The 15,283-nt window shown below is 41.1% G+C and overlaps 4 protein-coding genes across 5 annotated transcripts; 2 read left to right on the top strand and 2 right to left on the bottom strand.

Annotated features, from left to right (window-relative positions):
* Window positions 1–40: 40 nt before the first annotated feature.
* LOC110861553 (multiple inositol polyphosphate phosphatase 1) lies at window positions 41–2,107 on the top strand. The gene is made up of 7 exons (XM_022110687.2): window positions 41–359; window positions 455–592; window positions 668–849; window positions 938–1,063; window positions 1,138–1,499; window positions 1,576–1,782; window positions 1,879–2,107. The coding sequence occupies exons 1-7, from the start codon at window positions 188–190 to the stop codon at window positions 2,033–2,035; spliced, it is 1,344 nt and encodes a 447-aa protein (XP_021966379.1). The 5' UTR covers window positions 41–187; the 3' UTR covers window positions 2,036–2,107.
* LOC110861551 (cysteine desulfurase, mitochondrial) lies at window positions 2,077–4,441 on the bottom strand. Its single transcript, XM_022110685.2, has 9 exons — window positions 4,133–4,441; window positions 3,967–4,048; window positions 3,792–3,900; window positions 3,575–3,712; window positions 3,308–3,500; window positions 2,941–3,233; window positions 2,639–2,858; window positions 2,367–2,508; window positions 2,077–2,302 (listed from the first exon to the last, which is right to left on the bottom strand). The coding sequence occupies exons 1-9, from the start codon at window positions 4,293–4,295 to the stop codon at window positions 2,239–2,241; spliced, it is 1,404 nt and encodes a 467-aa protein (XP_021966377.1). The 5' UTR covers window positions 4,296–4,441; the 3' UTR covers window positions 2,077–2,238.
* Window positions 4,442–4,515: 74 nt separating this feature from the next.
* On the top strand, window positions 4,516–6,065 carry LOC110861556. The gene is made up of 4 exons (XM_022110690.2): window positions 4,516–4,878; window positions 5,025–5,095; window positions 5,175–5,491; window positions 5,637–6,065. The coding sequence occupies exons 1-4, from the start codon at window positions 4,746–4,748 to the stop codon at window positions 5,971–5,973; spliced, it is 858 nt and encodes a 285-aa protein (XP_021966382.1). The 5' UTR covers window positions 4,516–4,745; the 3' UTR covers window positions 5,974–6,065.
* On the bottom strand, window positions 6,060–15,142 carry LOC110861546 (Ca(2+)/calmodulin-responsive adenylate cyclase). Of its 2 annotated transcripts, XM_022110678.2 has the most exons (28): window positions 14,803–15,141; window positions 14,445–14,726; window positions 14,101–14,367; window positions 13,945–13,974; window positions 13,777–13,868; window positions 13,473–13,698; window positions 13,143–13,393; window positions 13,011–13,067; window positions 12,896–12,952; window positions 12,753–12,810; window positions 12,618–12,681; window positions 12,507–12,549; window positions 12,134–12,425; window positions 11,927–12,060; window positions 11,152–11,517; window positions 10,981–11,081; window positions 10,711–10,915; window positions 10,518–10,619; window positions 10,187–10,447; window positions 9,890–10,109; window positions 9,654–9,769; window positions 9,100–9,579; window positions 7,952–9,018; window positions 7,461–7,730; window positions 7,095–7,216; window positions 6,892–7,010; window positions 6,796–6,829; window positions 6,060–6,722 (listed from the first exon to the last, which is right to left on the bottom strand). In XM_022110678.2, the coding sequence occupies exons 2-28, from the start codon at window positions 14,506–14,508 to the stop codon at window positions 6,472–6,474; spliced, it is 5,349 nt and encodes a 1,782-aa protein (XP_021966370.1). In that variant the 5' UTR covers window positions 14,509–14,726; window positions 14,803–15,141; the 3' UTR covers window positions 6,060–6,471. The 2 variants fall into 2 exon arrangements, with proteins under 2 accessions (XP_021966370.1, XP_021966371.1); XM_022110679.2 differs by lacking the exon at window positions 7,461–7,730 and having other exon boundaries at window positions 14,803–15,142.
* Between the last annotated feature and the right edge of the window lie 141 nt (window positions 15,143–15,283).

The raw sequence follows: 15,283 nt of genomic DNA, 5'->3' as shown, positions 1-15,283 counted from the left end.
TTGCTCCATCCAAGTCGTCGAATGGGGAAGGATGAGATGATCAAGCAGCGGGAGGACATCGGATGGACATCAACATCTGCAAATTGCAAACCACAGTTCATGATTCATATTATTGTCTTTTTGTTTTCGAATCCAAAGCAGTAAAATTTTGGAGATTTGTTTTGCTATTCATGGTAGCATCAGTAGCATGTGGGTTAAGTTATTTTGTGGCTTAGTGGCCGTAGTCGCCATCATTTTGGGAGTGGCCGTCGAATGGCTGAGTGTGGGATGTCACCGTGGGATTCAGTCACCACACCAATTCCTTGCGACGAAAACGCCATATCTGCACCCAGCCCAGTTACGCCATCACGCAAGTCATGGTAAGGCTACAAATCCTAACTCATCTTGGCATATGTTTTATTATGTATTTAATTATATTCGTAATTGTTCCGGTGTTTATCTATCTGTTGAACAGATAGCTGCACACCGATACAAATATGGATGGTTGTGCGTCATGGGACTAGAAATCCAAGTGCAAAAGTCATTCGCAAAATTATAAATCTTCTTCCTAACGTCCGGGACCAAATCGTCAAGGCTCACGAAAATGGAGTGGGTTAGTAAATGGAAATATTCATGCCTACATATAACTCTCTTACTTCAAATGATTTTTAATTAAATTTATTTCCAGGTACCTTGTGTCCTTCTGACTTGGACGCTTTAAAGAAATGGTCTCCACCTCCCTCGCTGACAGAGTCTAATGAAAAAATTTTGGTTGAACAAGGTCGCGAAGAGCTGCGAGGAATTGGGCGTAGATTCAAGGACAGATTTCAAAATTTACTGGGGAAAAAGTATGACAATAGCACTTACAAGGTATTATGATAAATGCTCACAATACGTGTATTAGTCACATACCGTCCTTATCAATAAAAACTGCACACCTTTCTGATTGAATTTTCAGTTCAAATTCACAAAGACTGAAAGAGCGGCTGCAAGTTGTAAATATTTTGTAGAACAAGTCGTTGGCGAAGAAGATGCTCCATCCGTCTGGTATCCAGAGGCTTTAGCAGCGGATCCAATTTTAAGGGTATGTGAAATTCCATATTAACAACGAATATCAACGAATATTAATGCATATTAACTCGTTTTTATCACACGTAGTTCTATAAAGGTTGTCCAAAATGGAAGAAAACCGTCGACAAGAATCCTGAAGCGTACAATGAACGAAAAAAGTTTGAGACGTCTCAAATATTCGAATCTGTTCGGAGGAATGTTCAAACCAGGACAGGCTCGGCTGACCCCGTTCCATTGGAGGCGATCGAAGGAATGTATATGACTTGTGCTTTTGAAACGGCCTGGACCCCAGCTACCTCGTCCCCTTGGTGCGCCCTCTTTGATGTAGACGACTTGGAAAAAATGCAGTATCGTCAGGATTTAGAATACTATTGGATAGATGGATATGGATTCGAGTTGACATACAAACAAGCATGCCCTGCAGTCAAGGACATGGTGGAGCATTTCAAGTAAAATTGTCCCACTTGTGGAAATACAATGTTTATAAATAATATATGAAATAATACTTATTAATTTTTTGTACAGGTCTAAAACTGAGTCTCCTAATGAAGGGCCTTCTCTTATCGCGTATTTCACTCATAGTGGAACCTTACTCAAATTAATTAGTCGCCTGGGATTGTTCAACGACTCCACGCCCCTGCTCCACGACAACTATCACTTGCATACAACAAGACAATGGAGGACGAATGAAATTGACAAGTTTGCAACCAACATTGCTGCAGTTCTCTACAAGTAAATGGATATTCAGTTTAATCGAATACATATTTTAGATAGTTTTACTACGACCACTGAATTTGAACTTCAACTTGTGCATATTTTTTTGTCTAGATGTCCAACAGATAACTTCAAAGTGGGGCTGCTTTTTCAAGAGCTACCAGTTTCTATACCCGAATGTGGCGATGATCTCTGTCCGTTGGATAAATTCTTGTCCATTTACCACTCCGTTCTAAATGACTGTGATATACCCCAAATGTGTCAACTTTAATAATAGTTGATGAACAATTTGCGACTAAATAGCCAAATTAGTACTAGTAAACTGTTTATTTTATTAAAATTATTACCGGGAATAATTGATAATAATTTTACACCAATATGAAGTAATTTCTCTCAACCTGTATATGTCATGTAGAGTCGTGACTTGTAGGTTGGTGTTTCTCCACTGCGTAACGTGGATGTCAATAATAATTTCTAGTGCTGGCTCCACTTAATTGACTTGAGGTCAATTCCTTCCTGCACCATTTCCCACAAAGGACTGAAAATAATACATCGTGGTTAAGAATCTTACCATCATTTCCATAATACACAGATGCAGATACCTCATCTCTCTCAGAGTATCCACCACCTTGATGCACTTGTCTGCCGTGTAGTCGACTTCCTCTTCGGTGGTGAAGCGACCGATTCCAAAGCGAATGGATGAGTGAGCCAGGTCCTCATCCGCACCAATAGCCCTGAGCACGTCTAGAAATAACGAATACGATAAATTATAAATACAATAAATACTAAATAAGTAAATAATTATACGATATAAATTGTTATTAATTTTTTGCAGTAAATATATTCATAGTATTAATCCAAAACGTAGACGTACATGAAGGTTCTAGTGATGCTGACGTGCAAGCAGAGCCGCTGGACAATGCAATATCCTTCAGGGCCATCAAAAGACTTTCTCCCTCAATGTAGGCGAAGGAGAGGTTGACACATCCCGGGTAACACTCTTTCTCATCCCCGTTTCGAATAACTTTTGTCAGTGACCCGTTGATTTTGTCGAGGAAGCGTTGGCTCAGCCTTTCCACACGCTTCAAGTCATACTACAGGAAGAAGGAACAAAGGAAACACTTAAATATGTACCGAATATTCAAACTAATTAAGAAATCACGTAAGAATAATTACAGCCATCTCATCCATGGCTACTCGACACGCAGCACCAATTCCTACGACCAGTGGAGTGGGGACGGTTCCACTCCGAATTCCTCGTTCTTGTCCACCTCCACTGAAAATTGGTTCCAGTCTGACACGTGGTCGTCGTCTCGTGTACAGGGCCCCGACTCCCTTCGGACCATAGATCTTGTGCCCACTGATGGACATGAGGTCAATATTCATAGCGTTCACGTCCATTGGAATTTTTCCAATGGACTGGGCTGCATCAGTGTGAAAGAACACCTTTCTCTCGCGACATATTTCACCTAATACGTCGTTCAGTTAAGTAAAAATAAATTTCTTGCGGAAGAAATACAATGTTACGTCAAGAAATCAGTACCAATTTTTTGGATCGGCTGTTTCACTCCGATTTCATTATTGACAGCCATGATGGAAACGAGACTAGTTTCAGGGGTAATCGTGTTCTTTAACAAATCGAGGTCAATAATTCCATTCTGTTTCACTGGAAGATAGGTCACTTTGAATCCCTCAGACTCTAACGCTCGGCAGGAGTCCAATACGCACTTGTGTTCCTGTCAAAACTATTAAATTAAATCGACAGCCAAATCTCAAAGCCCTCAACGTATCTGTTCGTTCCGTAACATACCGTTTGTGTCGTGATTACATGCTTCTTTTTACTCTTGTAGAATCGTGCCACACCTTTGATGGCAATGTTGTTAGACTCTGTTGCTCCCGATGTGAAAACGATTTCCTTGGGATCTGCACCAATCAACTGTGCGACAGCCTGTAGGCGAAAAGAAATAATAGTTTGTTAAAGATAAATTGCTTACTTTAATTGACGTACCAATAATTGCATTGCATACCTCTCTTGCGGCCTCCACAGCCGTCTCGCTTTCCCAGCCGTAAGCATGTGTTCTTGAGTGTGGATTTCCATACAAGGCCGTCATATAGGGTAGCATCGCGTCAAGTACTCTACGATATACATTAAAATAAGCACGAATACTTACAAATAAATATAATTGCGGCACAAAAACAAACCTGGGATCCATGCTCGTCGTTGCTTGCGCATCCAGGTACAGTGGTCTTCCTTCTCGCCCATCCACAGTTATTGAGACGCCCCCTGACGAATACAAATTTTTATTAATTAGTCAAATGTCTATTAACAATTATGATTATATTATGAGTCGTAATTTATGACGCTTACTGAAAGATTCTTCTCTCCGATAGCTCTCGACACTGCCAGCAGGCAGAGTGAAGAGTGACCTTAGCGCAGAATTGATGCATGTTTGTGGCTGAGACAAGGTCACAATTTTCGCCCCCGCGGTACGACGCAGTATCCCTTTCAACGCTCTCTGACACGCTGCCATAATGTTTCTAATTTATACAGATCTAAGAATGGTCAGTATGTCAAGCCGTTGGTCACTGGGCCGTAAATATGCGAGTAAGAAAATATTTAAGATGAATTATGTAATTTGATATTTATTTTTTTAGTATACTATGTGTTTGTTTGTAATGTCCAGTCATGCTACTAAAAATATGAGGTTTACGATTAGAACGTGATCTCAGTTTTGCCGCAGTAGTCAATTCAATCCAGATTGCGGCAAAACTGAGATTATTCTGCAGCTCACGGCAAAATTGATCGCCGACTTAATTTAATTAATTTGTAATTGTGAATTGACCGTATAATTATTGTGGGTCGGTTAGTTTGTTTTCGCCAATGGCTCAGCGACAACATAGACCTTCCGCACTGAGCTTAATTAGAACAGAAAGTACAACTTGGGTCTTTTAGGCCTTGGACGTGTGTCAATTGGAGAAACATGGCATCGTGCCAGAGAATATTGAAAGGGATACTGCATCGTCCTGCGGGGGTCAAGACCTTGGCATGCATCAATTCAGCGTTAAGGTCTCTCTTCACTCTGCCTGGCTGTGTTGACCACTCTCGGTATTTCAGTAAGCGGTCAATCCTTCTTAATTCTTAATGTGGGATAGGTCACACACCAAACCTATTCCAGGTCAAGATTTGTCCCGTGTGACCTGGACTAATCAGTGTTAAATAAATCCAATTACTTCATTTCGTTCTTTTTCTTCCTCCGTAGACATCTCAATAACTACGGATGGACTACAAGGAGGACATTTTGATCGCCAACAGTCTATCACGACACAAACGGTGAGTGACCACGTATTACTGAGGACTTTGGCATTTATCTGTCGGTGTGTGCAGGAGTTTGATTTAACCAATTTAACAGGAACACAAGCGTGTATTGAACTCTTCTCGAGTGTTAGATTCCGAAAAGTTCAAGATGACTTTCCTTCCGGTGAAGCAGAATGGAATTATTGATCTCCTGTTCCTGAAAACTCCTGAAATCCTGGACCCCGTTGTGAATCGAGTCCCTCTCGGATCCCCCACTTCTGGTGGTAAAGAATACATCATTCCTGGTGCCAATAACCCTGGAAAAACACTAGATGACCCAATCCCCTCCATGCGTATCCCATCTCCCATTCAGGAAGCTCCGAATCACGCCCCGAGACTAGAGAAACATGCTGCACGTCTAATCGTCATCCGGTTAGTACAGAATTTCACATTCAAGTTTAATTGACATCGTATGGCATTCTAGATATCCAACACATAGATTAAAAGAGTTAAAAAAGCATGGTGTTCATTTTTATGTTACATGGTTTCGATTATTTATAAACACTACAATTTCTAGACGGACCAAGATGAACAAACATAAATTGCGCAAGTTGAGGAAAAAGATGCACTACAAGTGGTCCAGGATCAAGGACCGAAGGTACATTCGCAAGGAGAAGGCTTATCTTGACCAAAAACTCGCCTTAATTCATGCTGCAATGAAGTTTGACGCGAAAGACTATGTGGCCGAAGTGATCAGAAAGGCCAAAGAGGAACCACTCCCACGAAAGTGGACAGATCCCCTCATGCCCGATTGGTATCGAGAACAAGAAATGGCCAAGGAAGCTCGACTCAAGCGGTTTCAAAAGGTAGTTAATATGTATATTAATAAAGACATCAAAATCAAGGTTGAGTAAATATATATATGTAAATGAGTCAAGAATAGTCAACTTGTTCCAATAATTCTTCTATGGTTTGAATAAATAAATAGTATGTCATCGGCTTTCAATTTTTAACGTCATTTTATTGTTACATAAAACACAGAGTACAAAAGATTGTCGTCGAGATTCTTTCACTAAGACAAGTATTACAACATTATTATGTACTTATGGACAAATTTTAATTAATTGCATTTCTTTGGCAGTTAGTAATAAAAGTATCTTGAGTTTTAGTCAAGTCTAGGAAGCGAGCATGGCCGTCGATTACAAAGACAACAGTAACAATGATTTAAAACAGAAGGCCTTTTAACAATAATTTAATTCAGTAAACACGCACAAACGCAAAAGTCACTCAGACAAAAGCGCTGATTATATTATATTAGCGAGATTTGTTTAAATAGTACTACATTTATACGTAGGTAGTAGTACTTGTAGCAGTACTAGCACTAGGAGTTCTAGTTTGTGTATATCAATCATTTAGTCTGAATCAGAGTCAGCCCTCCTTTCCGGGGGCGCTCCAAATTTCGCAGCAATTGACTCAGTCATGGATCTCAGGTTGGAAAGATGCGTATCCGAAAATTCGTACTCGGAGTCCTCAAACATTGAAACGGTGTTGAGTGAGTCCATTGAAACTAAAGCGTCAGAGTCGAAGAGACGAGAGGATGCTCGTGAAGAAATGCTGACGTCGTCGTCACCAGCATACACAGAGTTTACGTCGCTCATCGCTCCTGAAAAAGAGTGCAAGGCATTCATATCATAAGTATGCATCGTTAATTTGGGTGCGACAAGTAGTAAACAAACCTTCACAGTCCGTGAGACCATTTTCGTTCGTGACCTAGTTGTGCAAAAACAATAGGGATTCATATTGAATAAATGCACTAATTAGGATTGTCTCACCGAAATGTTATCCAACGCAGGATCGTCAGTTACATAGCCGGTGGATTCTTGATCATCATCCACGTCGCCGTGTTCGCTATCCTCATCACTCCATTCAGATTGACTTACTTCGTCCCCTACTGCAGAAATCATGACCAATTTATAACTTTAGGAACATCAACACATACCAAATTAATTTTATGAGAGTAATCAAAAGGACAAACCAGGTTTTCCTAGAATTCGCTTCTCCTCTTCCTCAAACTTGCGGATTTCTTCTTCCTCTCGTTCAGCTTCGTCGTCCTCGTCAGTCTCCACGTTCTCGTACTCGGAGTCTTTACCCGATTTCCTGAAAAGAATAAGTGTTCATATTAAAACATGTATGTGCATGCAAACACGAAGGCAAAGGTTAAAAGTTACAGAGTATGAAAGATATGTTAAGCAGTGTGAAAGCTGTGAATATAAAACAGGCACAAAAACGAGTAATGTACGTAAATCAAGTAGTTAATTACTGGAGTTTTGGAGTTGTTGTTATATAGTTTTTTTCTCTAAATTATACACTTAATTAAATTTGTCTTCACTCAAAAACTTGCCTCGGCCTACGGAACTGAGCAGCATGAGCTTTGGGGACAAGGAGTGGGCTCATTTGGAGAGGAAATCGAAAGCCCAACGGGGTCTTTTCCAACTGCTCCTGCTGCTTCATGGCTTTATGTTGCAGGGCAGCGAGTCCAATTTGCGTCGTTTCACCACCGCTTCTGCCTAATAAACCACTTCCGCCCATGGCTAACAGCGGGAAAGATAAGCCAGAATATGTGGAAGGGCCTCCCCCGCCAAGCTCTCGTCGTTTACTGGGATTTGGACTTCTGCAGGGTCATTTTGTCAACACGCAACGAGACGAACGTAACGGAACGGAACGAAATTGGACAAAATATACATAAAGAATAAACAAAACAATAAACAAATCAGTAAAAAATACATTACTCAAATTGAACAAATATATAATAAATAAATATGTATGACATGTCGCAACATATCTATTGTGTTCTGTCGTGAAAAGCGAGCAATATGTGGCGAAAGAGCTTACCCAAGCTTGCCCATTGCAGACAAAACCTTCTGAACAGAGGCCAACTCGTCCACTTGAGGAAGGTGTTGTCTTTCCAGCAACTTTTTTATTTCCTTTTCAAAATCAGAAATCCGATTCTGATTTCCTTTCACGTAAGATTTCTCTGTCTGACAACTGGAATCTTTTCTAGCTCCGGTTGAATGAGTACTTGAACCATCGTCACCATTATTGCCTCCACCCGCCCCATTGTTGTTGCTGCCTCCGGAACGCCCAGTTCCATTCTGTCCCTCCGTCGTCCCAGAATTTGTATGAGAAACCATCACTGAACTTGGAGGTGTTTTCCTCTTAGAATTTTTTCTGTGACCAGCATTGCTTCCTTGAGACGAGGTGTGTGAGTGTCCACTTCCCCCACCACCACCTTTATTTGAACTGGAAGATCGTTGAGTTTCAACAGCCGATGTATTGTTTGTGGTGGAGGAGGAGGAGGGAAGAAGGAGCAGACGATCCTCAGACGAAGGTTGTTGATTATGATGTCCTTGCTGATCACTTTTTCCCAGAAACTCGAAACTGGTACAGGAATCGCCCAAATAGTTCGTGGCATTGTGGACAGGAACAGTTCGTGGTTGCTGCTGCTTACTCGACACATTGGCGACACTTCCACTGTCATATAGACCATCGGAAGACGCTGCCGTGGCACAAATCTCTTTGAGTGCAGATAGATTAGGCGCCACAGGGAGAGACTTTTGATGACCAGAAGAAGACGTCTCTTTACTATTTGCACCAACTATTCCAGCTCCTCTGTTGGGATTCATGGGGCTGTGGTCGTCCGGGTGGGAGAGTTCTGAAGGGGACTCGTCAGACGAGGAACTGCCCGAGCTGGGATTTAGAGAGGAGATATCGTCCACGGAGGAGTATGGCACTGGTCCTCCAGAAGCGGATGCTCCCAACAGTGGTGCTCGTGATCGGAGGTGATGCGGACGCGAGGACAGACTCGTTTCAGACATATTTCTTCCTCGCAGGCCTCGACTACTTATTTCCAGTGGACCCAAGTTTCCTGGAGTACGGAAATTTCTCGTTCTGACCGGAATCTAGAGTGAATCAATCACAAGCAAATCATATAAATTGATGTCACCCACCTCTAAGATAATGATGTCAACAAATTCAATTACCTCGCGAGTTGGAGTAACTCGATCACTGTGTGTTCTTTTAACTGGAGATGTTCTCCTATTATCGGACGGATACACTTTGACCATTCTTGGCCATGCCATTTCACCCTCGAGATTTCTTGGAGGAGGTGGCGGTGGTGGAAGAAGAGGTTCGCATTCAGCTGGCATATTGATAGCACGGTGACCTACACTGCTTCCACTGCTGTTGTTTGGATTTCGGGGTGGAACTGCGGGCGGTGGTCCACTATTGGACAGTTGTTGTTGCTGGAGGTAGGCAAGTGGGGTTGCAATCCCACCAAAGGCATTTGTTCGACTCAGATTACTTGGTGTTGGATGCACCTCATCGATACGCATTGTGGTTGACTGTTTTCGATCAAGCAAAAAATACGTTGTCATTTCGCCCTTCCCCTTTACATTTATTTTTCCGCGGCACTGAAACTCGTATGGACAGTGGCGCAGAACTTGGTATACATCTTCCGTGATCTATATACACGCACATTAACTCATTAGATCAATTTTATTTTTTGAACTGCAAATATAATTAATTATAATCTTACATGAATTTTTCCATTCTTCCCATGACTCTCCAGCCTGGACGCTACATTGACTGTATCCCCCCAGATGTCGAACTGTGGCATACGGGCACCAATTACACCCGCTGTGACTGAACCCACTGATTTAAGGTAGAAATACAATTGGTACACATTAGCACATTATACTTTTCCTTAATTTTTTGTAGCAGGGCTTTGTGTTACATAATACCAATAACTATAAATAAGTAGATCTCACTCACCATTTAGACCGACTCTGAGGATAAAATTGTTGTATGAATTTTCGTTGATTGTGACGAGGCGCTCCATCATGGCAAACACAAATTCGACCAGTGTAGAAACATAAAGAGGTTCGTTTGACTCATCAATACAATGATCTGGAGTTAGCCCCACAGCTGCCATGTACGTGGACCCGATCGTCTTGATTTTATCTATCGATCGAAACCTGTCTTCATCCAGCAACTGTTTAAATGAAAAATAAATTTTCATGTCCACTTGAATGTAAATTAATTATTTAAATTGTTGCGAGGTTCAATTACCTCATCAATATCTGCAATGATCTCGTTGAGCAGCCGGAGACACTCGATCCCTTGATGCGATCCGTCTGACTCTGTGTAAAACTCATGAAAATTTGGGATGCTGGCGAATACCACGCCAACTTTGTTGTAACTTTGATGGTACAAATCCACATTGCACTTTGCCGTGAGAAAGTACATTGCCACATGACTGGGAAGAATGTTGAACAATATTTTTCGATTGGATTGTTGCAATGCTTCCATTTCTTGACGCTCTGAGTGAGCCTGCAAATTAAGTTTTAAAAATTAAACTATCAAATTGGATTATATTATTAATAAATATCTGTTGACGCACCTGCCATTGCCACAAAAAGTCTAATCGTGCCATCCATTCGTGTTGGAAGGCTGCAGCCAAAACGGTGAACAGAAAGAGCCAGATCTGTACGAGTGCTATCACCTAAAATAATATTTTTAAAACTCGACTATAATTTTGCACATTATATAAAATTGCGTATACGTACTATTTTCAATTCTGAAGACATACATACCTTTGAACTTGAAGGACCCACCGAGTCCGTGCGAACATCGAAGCAGTCAAATATTGCTGAATGAGTAATCAGTATCATGAAAGAGTATAAAGATCCAAAAATGAGCAAAAGAGCTGTTTTGAGTGTGACGGGAAGTCGAAGGAATAAGCAGATCGAGACGAACGACAACACGCAAGAAAATGTGATGTAGTGGGGGAGGGGACACCTACAGAAAAACCTTACTTGTAAATATCTACATCATGTAAAAATATGCACACTTTTATTGCGTACCATCTGTGTTCCCCAATCAGTTTTTCTGGAGCGAATGCCGCTCTGGATACATTGTCGTTGTCCACTTTCCCTCCGCAATATTCATCAGTGCGGCATGTAAACTGTGGAATTTATACAACAATATTCACTTATTTCTCATCAATGATAAGAAGACTCTGACGATGGACCTACCACATTGACTTGTCCTACAGCATAGACGAGCAGAACGGAGAATACGGAGATTCCAATTCTGAGCATGGGCGAGAGTGAAAAGTCGCACATGATAAGTTTCAACCTATTCGCGAGAAGAAGCATGAGAACGACAGCAATGAAGGCAAAACTGGTGAGGAAGAGTAGCAAAAGTATAAAAGTTCTGGGAAGAACGACGGCTTGAATGACGCCAACGCCTACGAGGATCAAAAGTAGGAGTGCTAGGCCAGAAGGAAAGGCATGGTCCGGTTCTGAGTGGTAAAGTTGTTCCATATTTCTATCCTTGAAGCATAGCGTCACTTTGTGAACATGTTCCTTCTTCTCACGGTCGATACTTCTTGCCAAAATCTGTGGTATTAACACAGCAAACCAATAAGTAAATCTCAAAATAAATCCTACCTCCCTGGAGGAGATCCATAAATTATTTCTCGCTAAAATCGCGATTTTCTAGACCCCCCATCCCCTCCCCCCCTTTAACATGTATCACATAGGCACGATATCATTGGAGCCTTGAACCCCCCTCCCCCCTCTCGCGTGACATAATTTATGGATCGGCATTTTATATATTACGATATTTTAATTAAACTCACTGAACATCGTGTGATGAATACAGTTAACCACTGATAAAAGCCCGACTTTTATCCTGACAATTTTTATTACATTGATAAAAAGTTATATACATGCAATAAAAATCGCCCGGATGAAAGTCAAGCCTAAGCCTAACTGTCAATCAATCATAAATAATGAAATAACTCACAGCTTGACCAAGATGCTTATTGGTCCGATTTGTCGTTTGGTGAAGAATTGAGGCGTGCCGTTTCTTAAATGGCCTTTTGAATCGTTCAGTCACGCTTGCCTTCCTCTGATGTGGCAACGTTTTTGCTCCCGGTTCTAAAAAAATAACAACTCTCATCGGTAATTTGTTTACATTGCTATCACGAAAACTTCTTCATTGACCACAAACCTGGTGGTTGAGAAGCAATATTTGCGAATGGAACTTCGACCGAATATTTGATGGAATGAAGAAGTTGGATGACCACATTTGACACATTTTTAAAGGAAAGTTTTCTACGCTGCGAGTGCATTTTGAGCGTGTTGAACAAGAGCAGTTTTCTTCGTCGTTGTGGTGGAACTATGAAATAGGAAGTGATGCTGTTTTCTCTTAATGTGCTGTGCCGACAGTTCCCAGGTTCCACTTGATATTCACCACCAAGACAGTTTAGCGTAGCTTGACTGACATGTACTCGACCGGGCTCCTACAGTTTTTATGGGCAACACAAATTTATAAAATTCAACTTGTATGGTTAATAGTACTAAGGAAAAACAATTCTGCTTACGCCTGTGCTTTCTAGCAAATTTGCGATTGTACTATCATTCGACCTACGTAGTAATTAACCTATATTTATTGACACCTGAATAAAGGAAAACAAACAAACAAACAAACAAACCAGACGTCAAACTGCCAGCGCCTGAGTCCAAGAACGCCGCATAGAACTCGACCCGAGTGAATTCCTTGAGTTATCAACAATTGTTCAAGTCTTGTATTTTAGAATTAAGATGAGAATGTAATTTAATGGTCATACCGACGCGCATATTGAGCTGGAACTCGGTGGCTTCTCGTACGGCAGAAATTGCATCAATCTACAATACGGATGAATAAAAATAGCATCAGGCACGATAGTTTTTAAGTTGTGCACCCTAAAATTATTTATTGTTTTCATTTTACCATGTCGAGCCCCATTTCCACAGCACAACGAGCATGGTCGGTCCTAGGATCAGGGAGCTGCATAGACAAATTATTAGTAGATGGCCAGTTAATACGGCAATTATTCGACGCTTACCCCTGCCACGGCGTAGTAACAATCGCCAAGAATTTTAATCCGAAGACAGTTATTTTCCTGCATAATAAAATAAATTGGCAATGTTGTGATAGTAGAAATACACTTATATTCAATATTTGTATAAATGCATACCTGACTTAATTGATCAAATTTTCCAAAAAGTTCATTCAACAGCCTGACAAGTTGATGAGGAGAAACATGAGAGGCCAACGTCGTGAATCCGACAATGTCAGCGAACACAATCGACACATTTTCATGACGCTGAATGTAAATTTTGTGAAACTGTCTAGCCACGGGAGGCACCAAAAAGCCACGGTCTTTTTGGAGATCCAATTTCATTTCGTGAGCCACATGTCCAGGCAATACGGACAATAGGAGCCGTTCTAACAAAAATCGATAGACAAAATGCATTGTTCAACTCAATATTCCATTTGTAGAAAATTAAGTGGGCATAACAATTACCGAGCTTATCGTTCTCATCGTGTGCATCCAATCTGGCTTGGATGGATTGTCTCGTGTCTAGAAATGCTTTCCTACATGCACCTTCTGCTCGTCGACGTATCCAAAATCCACTAATCCCAATCACCATCCAGAGCACAACGTTGGAAATCAACTCTGATACTGTGAGGAATCGAAAAAGGTCACAAAAAAGTACTGCCGTCGCGATATGTCCCGAGACTAGGAAGACCTGGAAATACCAAATTATTACTTTTCATCTGCTAGGAATAAGCAACTTACTTGAAATAAAACGCAAAATAAAACCAACCATGAGCAGAGCTGCCAACCACAAGGGTACTTCTAGGGAGACAAAGGCTATGAACAGCACGTACGAGATGGCCCACGCTCCTTCAGCAGCGACTATGTTAACAAATTACTCTTGTCATACCGATAAAAGGCTTCATCTTTATCAATAATTATAAAGTGAAAAACTAACCAGCTGGGGGCCCTGCACCAGCACCGTGTACTGCAAAACATAAAAAAACATCATCACATATCCGGAAAGGCAAAAGTTATGGACAGTAAAGAAAGTAAACTACTAGAAACCTTTATAGAAATGACCGACTTTTGACCTTTAATTAGTTTGTGTTACCTGCTCGATGTGGTAGTGGAACCGGGGCCCAGACGAGGACAAACAATATGGAACACATTACCCAGGCGGACGTCAGCATCCATCCCCGCCCGTAAAATTTTTCTAGGAGCCAGAGAGCTGTGAGGGAAACAAAAATGAGGGCCAACACCATCATCTCCACGGACAGATTGAACAATGTGGCGAAAATGGCGTTTCCCAGAGCAAATATGAGGAAGGTGGATCGATTCTGAACCTTGGAGCAATATTGTTGGAACAGCGCTTCCAGCTCTGAGACAAGGTAAATATAGACCCGTAAGTTAAATAATTACCATAAATTACTGTACATATTATTGAATATTCATTACCCAAGTTCTCAAAGCGCTCGCTCCATCGGTTTCCACGCTCAATCTTCTTAACTTGATGGTCCATTTTTCTGAGAGGGGTGGGGGACCCTGGAAAGTTCAACTAACCAGCAGGGAAACTACTAGTGTTGTCAGATAATATTGTCACTACTTTTCCGTTGTTCTTCTCGTCATGTCGTCGTCTTCGTCAACTCTCAGCACTACGTGCCATCATCATCAAACATCTTACTCTAGAAATACCTTGTCGTCTTTAATTTGACAGCAAGAAAACATGTTCTTTGAGATCTAAATCAGTAAGCAAAATGTGGATTAGGTTGAGTAACAATATAATATCATATTATCGTTTTTGTACTTGACTTACAGTCAGGAAAAATATTAATCACTTTTAATCAGTGAACGACTAATGGTTAGCCCTAATTTGTCCCTTTGTCCAGTTTAATTTCTGCTGATTCCTGCTAATTGCAAATTGATATGGTCTCGTTGGTCTTGGTTTTGTAGGTGTGCCGTTCTTGATTTAATGTCCTTGTTTAACTGATCATTGCATAAAAGTGCAATGTTCTCGGGTTCTCACGCGTGTGTAGAGTATTAAATCTCACCCTTTGGAGCCTCGTCCGCTATTAAAATTGACCAAAACAAAACAATAACAAGGGAAGAATGATAATATTGTGTGAGACTAGGAAAAAAATCGGATTTTAACTGGTGACAGGTTGATAAAAGGTGGCGACTCTGCCTCAATTTCTCAACCCAACCAAGAATCTGTCTCAATTTCTTACTATTCTTACATGAAGATGAAGCCCAATCTCAACAATCTCACCTCACGTCCTTCCTTCCTTCAGCAGTTC

Source organism: Folsomia candida, unplaced genomic scaffold (assembly GCF_002217175.1).
Source record: "Folsomia candida strain VU population unplaced genomic scaffold, ASM221717v1 Fcan01_Sc042, whole genome shotgun sequence".
Classification (NCBI taxonomy): domain Eukaryota; kingdom Metazoa; phylum Arthropoda; class Collembola; order Entomobryomorpha; family Isotomidae; genus Folsomia; species Folsomia candida.
Note: the sequence above shows the minus strand (reverse complement) of the source record. Positions and strands in the feature narration are given on the sequence as shown.

Bases quoted from the DNA above. Each gene is read 5' to 3' on its own strand.
- LOC110861546 (XM_022110678.2), bottom strand. From the start codon at position 14,508: ATGGACCATCAAGTTAAGAAGATTGAGCGTGGAAACCGATGGAGCGAG. The intron at 10,916-10,980 runs GTACGCAATAAA...GTTTTTCTGTAG, and splicing joins CTGATTGGGGAACACAGATG to GTGTCCCCTCCCCCACTACA. The intron at 9,019-9,099 runs GTAATTGAATTT...GATTCACTCTAG, and splicing joins GAGTTACTCCAACTCGCGAG to ATTCCGGTCAGAACGAGAAA.
- LOC110861553 (XM_022110687.2), top strand. From the start codon at position 188: ATGTGGGTTAAGTTATTTTGTGGCTTAGTGGCCGTAGTCGCCATCATT. The intron at 593-667 runs GTTAGTAAATGG...ATTTATTTCCAG, and splicing joins GGCTCACGAAAATGGAGTGG to GTACCTTGTGTCCTTCTGAC. The intron at 1,783-1,878 runs GTAAATGGATAT...TTTTTTGTCTAG, and splicing joins ATTGCTGCAGTTCTCTACAA to ATGTCCAACAGATAACTTCA.
- LOC110861551 (XM_022110685.2), bottom strand. From the start codon at position 4,295: ATGGCAGCGTGTCAGAGAGCGTTGAAAGGGATACTGCGTCGTACCGCG. The intron at 2,859-2,940 runs GTAATTATTCTT...TTCTTCCTGTAG, and splicing joins TAGCCATGGATGAGATGGCT to TATGACTTGAAGCGTGTGGA. The intron at 2,509-2,638 runs GTACGTCTACGT...CGTTATTTCTAG, and splicing joins AGCATCACTAGAACCTTCAT to ACGTGCTCAGGGCTATTGGT.
- LOC110861556 (XM_022110690.2), top strand. From the start codon at position 4,746: ATGGCATCGTGCCAGAGAATATTGAAAGGGATACTGCATCGTCCTGCG. The intron at 5,096-5,174 runs GTGAGTGACCAC...CCAATTTAACAG, and splicing joins AGTCTATCACGACACAAACG to GAACACAAGCGTGTATTGAA. The intron at 5,492-5,636 runs GTTAGTACAGAA...TACAATTTCTAG, and splicing joins GCACGTCTAATCGTCATCCG to ACGGACCAAGATGAACAAAC.